The following is a 6,819-nucleotide window of genomic DNA, read 5'->3' on the forward strand; positions in this document are numbered from 1 at the left end:
GCCTCCTTTAGGCCTTCTTCTCGGTCTTCTTTGGCAGCAGGACGGCCTGGATGTTGGGCAGGACACCACCCTGTGCGATGGTGACGCCCGACAGGAGCTTGTTGAGCTCCTCGTCGTTGCGGATGGCAAGCTGCAGGTGGCGCGGGATGATGCGCGTCTTCTTGTTGTCGCGGGCCGCGTTTCCGGCCAGCTCGAGCACCTCAGCCGCGAGGTACTCCATGACGGCGGCGAGGTAGACGGGCGCCCCGGCGCCGACGCGCTCTGCGTAGTTTCCCTTGCGCAGGAGGCGGTGGATTCTGCCGACCGGGAACTGGAGCCCAGCCCTGCTTGAGCGGGACTTTGACTTGCCCTTGACTTTGCCTCCCTTTCCGCGTCCGGACATGGCGATGGGCTAGCGACGGTGCACACGAAACGGAAACGAAAACGACCGGTGCGAGCGGCAGCGAGTCGAGCAGCGGAGTGCGTGCCGGCGCACTCGCACTCGCACTCGCATGAAAACGCTGGCTACATAAGCCAGGTGTAAAGGCAGTCTAAGCAGCGGAGCTGCTGTTCCTGCGGGGACCTCGTTAGTGGGTGCAGTGGACCTAACAGGGTGAGCTGTCCTCGCTGGGCGTAGTTCATTGTGACGCCCTCTGTTTCGACATCGGGCGGCGAGAGATAATTACTCTCGCAGTAGATCTGGCCAACGAGTCGTTGGCCTGTGGTGGACCTGGCGGCCCAGACCACGAATCAAGCGGCTGCCAGACCGTTCTGCATTGCTGTAGAACTGCCGGGCGATTTGCCGGAAGCGATCCCGGAGGAAGGGGATCCCAGCTTCTTCATGGAGCAGCCTCGTCGGATAGCGAGGTGGCTTGTGGAGCGCTAGTCGCAGCGCCCTGTTTTGCAGTCGTTGGAGCGTCGCAATGTGCGTCGCGGCCGCGTTACCCCACACCACAGCCGCGTATTCCAGTACCGGCCGAACAAGGGACAGGTACATGGTGAGGCCATGGCGTGGAGGGAGAGTCGATGACGGGTTGAGCAGTGGGTAAAGCGCACGAAGGCGCCCCACTGCCCGCCCTCGGACGTCACGGATGTGTGGCAGCCACGTCAGGTGTCTGTCCAACGTCACCCCGAGGTAGTTGCCGGTCCGCGACCAGGGGATGGGGCCCCCCATGATCGTGACCGGCGGTAGGTCCGGTGGCAGCCTCTTTCTGCTGAAGATGACAGCCTGACTCTTCGCAGCGTTGAACTTCAAGCGCCATTTCGTGGACCAGGCGCCCAGGACGTCACATCCGAGCTGGAGGCGACGGCGCATCTCGGCCGCATTCATGCTGCGGGTGAACAACGCCGTGTCGTCGGCATAAAGTGCCAACTCCACGCGTGCCACCCGCGGGGCGTCGGCGGTGTACAGGGAGTACAGCAGGGGGCCGAGGACCGACCCCTGCGGCACCCCCGCTCGAATCTGCCGGTCGGTGGAAGTGCCTCCATCTGCTCGGACGTGGAAAGTGCGTCCCGAGAGATACGAGCGCAGCAGGACTACGTGCGACGTCGGTACCCCGTGCGCAAAAAGTTTGTACACGAGGCCGTCGTGCCACACGCAGTCGAAGGCCTTGGAGACGTCGAGAAGCACCGCCCCTAGGTACTCCCGCGTCTCCAGCGCTCGCATCGCCTGCTCCACGAGACGCAGCAACTGCTGCGTGGTAGAGTGGCCGCACCGGAAACCAAACTGCTCCTCGGGAATGAGTTGCTGTTCCGTCACGTGGCGCAGCAGCCGCTCCGTGTACAACCTCTCAAACACTTTTGAGAGGGACGGGAGCAGACTGATCGGCCGGTAGTTCGCGGCCTGACGTGGATCCTTGCCGCTCTTGGGGATGGCAACCACTTCCGCGTGTTTCCACGCGGAAGGGAAGGTCCCAGAGCGGAGGATACTGTTAAAGATGTCCGCCAGAGATTGGTGTACCTCCGGCGGAAGCATCCGCAACAGGCAGTTGGTGACACCATCCGTGCCACCCGCCTTCTTCGGGTTGAGACGACGGAGCTGCAGGTCCACTTCCTCGGCTGTGATTTGCTCGATCACGTCGTCTTCCTGTCGCGCAGCGAGAAAAACCGGCAGGCGCTCTGCCACCAGACGGACGTGATCGGGATCGACCACGCCATCAGCAGGTTGAAAGTTTTCTGCGAACGTGTCCGCGAGGATGCCTGCTTTCGCATCTGGTTCGCAGACAACGTCCGCACCCACATGGAGAGGTGGGACTCGCTGACGACGACGAAGGAAACGCTTAGCGGTCCGCCAAGCGCTGCCGTCCGTCGTTGTAAGAGTGGCCACAAGACCCGCCCAGTCCCGATGACGATGGTCGTCGATGGCGGCCCGAATCTCGCGCCGCGCCCTGTTGAGGCGGCGCTTCGTGTCAGGCAGCCGTGTGAGCTGCCACTCCCGAAAGAGGCGATTCTTGTTTGTGATCGCCTCGAGGATGTGTGGCGGGAGTTGGCGCGACATCTCTCGCGGCCGTCCTGGCCGCCTGGGGGTGGCCGCCTCCGCTGCAGCCAGTGTGTGCCGCGTGAAGAAGGCCAACGCTTCGTCAGCCCCTTGCACAGCGGGATCGGGCGCGCCCTCGAGGCGGTCGAGGACCTCGACACGAAAGCGCGCCTCGTCTATGCCTCGGAAGTTGTGTCGGTCGGACGGCATAGATGCACCGATGACGTCCATGTCGAAGACCACCGGGAGGTGATCGGACGACATGGCACATTTAACGGTGGCGGACGTGAAGTGCCCAACACCTTTGAGCACGGCGATGTCGAGCACGTCAGACTGGCCGCGATGGGGGAAGACGGTGTGCTCATAAGGCCCCAGTACTATCGCACCATGCCGTTGCGTGACGCGAAGGAGGCGGCGGCCGCTGGCGTTAGTGATGCGGGAGTTCCACTGAGGGTGCTTGGCGTTCAAGTCACCCGCAATGAAGACTTTCCCGCGCAGTGCCAGCAGGGCGTCGACGTCAGCCTCCTGAAGCAGTCCCCTCGGCGGCCTGTAGGCCGCAACGAAGGTGATGACCCCTGCCGTCGTGGTGACAGCCACCCCAGTGGCCTCCATTGCAGCGAGGGGCGGAAGCTGGACTTCGTGATGTTTGAGGGACGCCTTGATGTAGATGGCCGTCCCTCCGCCGTGGGTCAGCCTGTCGGTGCGGTAGCACCGATAGTTGGCCACCCTCACGTGTATTCCCGGCTTCAGGAAGGTCTCGCACACGAGGCAGATGTCAATTGCCTCGTCGCGCAAGAACTCCCTGAATTCCCCTTGTTGGGGGACCAAGCTGTTTGCGTTGAAGGCGCAAACGGTGAGGCCATGGATATGGCGATTATCCATGGCACGGCGGAGTTGCAACGCCGGCCTGAAGGGCCGACGTGACCGCGGTGACGAGCACCGGGAGCTGCTCGAGCAGCTGGCTCAACGACCGCAAGAGCGATCGGAGTTCAGCTGCGTCGGTGGCCATGGGGGCGGTGGGGGCCGCTGGGGCGGCCTCCGCCACTGGGGCGGCCGGTGGCGGCTGCTCCGTACTAGGCGACTGCCGCGGAGCATCGGCAGCCGGTCGCGGCGCAGCACGAGGCGTCGTCCTCTGCGGCGGCAGAGTGTCTTCGACAGTCCGTCGTGCAGCGGCAGGGGTGGCCCGTCCCGCACGCCGGCGACGCCTGCGCGGGGCGGCAGCCCGCGCGCCCTGCGTGGGCGCGGGGGCTGCCACCCCCACGGGCGAAGCCGTGGACGGCGCGGTCGGTGGCCGCGGCTCACGCTCCACCTGCGCCGAACTTCGGGTGGCGGAAGCTGGTCCTCCCTTGGTGGCGGCAGCAAAGCTGGTGGACGGGTGCACCTTACGAGAAGGAGCGGTCCCTCCCCTCGGTTGATTTCGGCCCCGTTTGAAGGCCGAGCAGCCTCGATAGCTGGCAACGTGCGTGCCGCCGCAATTGCAGCACGTCGGTTTGTCTTCCCTGGCAAGCCCGCAAGACTTGCTCTCGTGCCCGCCCGCGCACTTAACGCAGCGGGGCGACATGGAGCAGTAGCGGGAGACATGGTCGAGCCTTTGGCAGGAAAAGCACTGGGCCCTCTTGCCTTTGGCCCGGAGAGGTTCCACTGCGACCTTGACACGGCCGACCCGCTGCACCTGGAAAATCTTCCGATTTTCCAGGTTGTCAACGAGGACAACCTGGTACAGTGGCATGTCGCGATGCGTACGTGGAGACTTCATTAGTCCGGTGGACCGGACGCCGAAGCCTAGGTCCTCGAGCTCCTCGCGAAGGTAGTCCGCACCAAACTTGAGGGGAAGGTGGCGGAATACCACCTTCAGAAGTTTGAGCGGCTCGGAGGGGTGCGTGTAGCACGGGAGGCCATCTTTGCAGATGGCGTCCATCACCGCGCGGTACTCCTCGTTGGTCGACACTGTGACCTTGTAAAGGTCACGGCCAGCGTTCTTGACAGTGGCGGACGTGGCCACCCTGTCCAGTTTTTGCTGGAACTCCTTGTATTCGCCAGCCCACTGGATGACTATAGGCGGCGGCTTCTTTTGGGCCGGCGCCGGAGGCGCGGCGCCATCCTCCATCGCATCGTCGCTGACGCCCGCAAACGTGTTGGCGGTCGGCAGCGGGGTCGGTAGCTGCAGCGCAGCGGCCCCGGCAGTGTGCCGCCGGGGCGGGGCGACAAAACCATCCTCGTCCGGCTGTCGGGAAGCAGCAGGTGAACGAGTGGGCCGCCGCGTGGTCTTCGTCGATTTCTGCGCGGCGGTGCTCCGGGAGGAGCCCGCGAGAGTCAGCCCAGACTCGGTGGTGGAGGTGCGGGAGGCCCTGGTGGCCTTCTTCCGCGGCCTCGCTCCTTCAGATGTCTGAGAGGGAGTGTCAGAGTCGTCATGCGTCACAGCCCGGCGCTTTCTGGGCGCGCGGGGAGCGTCAAGGTCGGTGTCACGGCGCTCCGACTCGGCAATCGCCTCAGCCAGATTGGCGTCGGGCAGGTCCATGTCCTCCATCTCGGTAGCTGCAGCTAGCGCAGCCACGGGCTCTTCTCGTGTCTCCGGGGCCAGGGGGGCAACCGGGGGCACATCGACCTCTTCAGTGGTCGAGGCCAGCGGCGCAACTCCCGCCGAGGCCGCCACCGCCGGGACCGCAAAATCGTGCGATGCGACCGGCGGGGCTCTCGGTGGCACACCCGACACATGCTGCCTCGTGTGCGGTAGAGCGGCAGCCTTCTGAATGTTGCAGAAGGCGAGAATAGCCGCCTCGTCGTCCTCTCGACCAGGGTAGGGGCCCCCGTGGGCGAGTTTGTTCATGAGAATGAACACTCGATCACGAGGGTGCGCGTCAAAATCCGATGAGTCAAACCCGTCAGCGTCAGTTGTCGAAAGCCGGTTCGTCATAAGTGGGGGGCCGGATGGGGCCGCCACCGGGATCAACTCAGTCGCCTGAGCTGGCCCCGACGGACGGCGATCCGCCACACCCTTCGCAAGTAAAGCATCCTCTCTCATCGACATCTCGAACCGCAATCCGTCGTCCGTGCGTGCGTGCGTGCCGGCGCAGCCGGGGTGGGGGTGCTTTATGGGCTCGGGTGCGGCGGCCGGTTGCGCGCGCGCCCCATTGGTCGGCGGCCGCAACAGGGCGAGCTGGTAAAGGTGCGGCGGCGGCTGGCGGCGGGTGCCACTGTGTGGGGAGACGCTGACTAGAGCGGAGCGCTTGCTACTGGTGTTGCTGCTGCCGTACGTTCGTTCGAGATGCCGCCCAAGACTAGCGGGAAGGCCGCCAAGAAGGCTGGCAAGGCGCAGAAGAACATTTCGAAGGGCGACAAGAAGAAGAAGCGCAAGAGGAAGGAGAGCTATGCCATCTACATCTACAAGGTGCTGAAGCAGGTGCACCCTGACACGGGCATCTCGTCGAAGGCGATGAGCATCATGAACAGGTGAACGACATTTTCGAGCGCATTGCGGCCGAGGCTTCTCGCCTGGCGCACTACAACAAGCGCTCGACCATCACGTCCCGCGAGATCCAGACCGCTGTGCGGCTGTTGCTGCCTGGCGAGCTGGCCAAGCACGCCGTGAGCGAGGGCACGAAGGCGGTGACCAAGTACACGAGCTCCAAGTAAGGGGGTGGCTCTGGAATGGAAGGAAGGAAGGATGGAGAAGGCTCGTCCGTTGCGAGAGCGGCAAAACGGCCCTTTTCAGGGCCACCAACTTGCCTTTTGCGGGAAGGGCGGAATTGTTGTTGTTGTTGTTTGTGTGGACGGCTGTGATGTATGTGTGCATTTTGATTGTGGGTGGGGGGGGCGCGTCAAAGCGTGTTGCGCGGGGTACGGCCACGAGGTTGGTCGCCGTGGCGTGGAATGGTGGCACGCCTCGTTGGCGTGGTTTTTGACCCATTGGTGTTGTTGGTGTGTGTGTGTGTGTTACCCGTCTGCGAGGGGGGACAGTGCGATCGGCGACTTTTGTGTCACCGTAACGACGGCCGTTTGCGGGTTTGTTTTGTTTGCACATCATACATGGCGAGGGTGAAATGTGAAATGTTTTTGTTTGGTTTTTTTTTTTTTTTTGCCGCCCACTATTCCCTTTGCTGTACGCCGAGTTTGACAATGGTGCGACGTAACTGCAGCGTGGAGGTGTGTGAGTGACGTTGAAATGAACGTGCCATTAAGACGCATTGTTGTTGTATTGTACTGTACGTGTACGGCGACACGCACGATGATGTACCATTCGACTCTGATGTTTGATAGCCGTGTCTGACTGATTGCGTACGACGCACGCACACCGATGTCGTCATTCAAGATGCACGCGTGTCCAGTGCAGTATACAGTAAGCGCGACGACGGCGGCGGCGGTCG

At 63.2% G+C, this 6,819-nt stretch overlaps 1 protein-coding gene across 1 annotated transcript; it reads right to left on the reverse strand.

The window, feature by feature from the left end:
• Window positions 1-504: 504 nt before the first annotated feature.
• LOC126449158 (proline-rich protein 36-like) lies at window positions 505-5,282 on the reverse strand. Its single transcript, XM_050091006.1, has 2 exons — window positions 4,458-5,282; window positions 505-678 (listed from the first exon to the last, which is right to left on the reverse strand). Exons 1-2 carry the CDS (start codon window positions 5,280-5,282, stop codon window positions 505-507), a joined length of 999 nt encoding a protein of 332 aa, XP_049946963.1.
• Between the last annotated feature and the right edge of the window lie 1,537 nt (window positions 5,283-6,819).

Source organism: Schistocerca serialis, unplaced genomic scaffold (assembly GCF_023864345.2).
Source record: "Schistocerca serialis cubense isolate TAMUIC-IGC-003099 unplaced genomic scaffold, iqSchSeri2.2 HiC_scaffold_669, whole genome shotgun sequence".
NCBI lineage: Eukaryota > Metazoa > Arthropoda > Insecta > Orthoptera > Acrididae > Schistocerca > Schistocerca serialis.

Excerpts from the sequence above, each read along its gene's own strand:
- LOC126449158 (XM_050091006.1), bottom strand. The coding sequence starts at position 5,282 with ATGAACAAACTCGCCCACGGGGGCCCCTACCCTGGTCGAGAGGACGAC. Across the intron at positions 679-4,457 it reads TCCAGCAAAAACTGGACAGG|ATCTACTGCGAGAGTAATTA; the intron begins GTGGCCACGTCC and ends CTCGTTGGCCAG.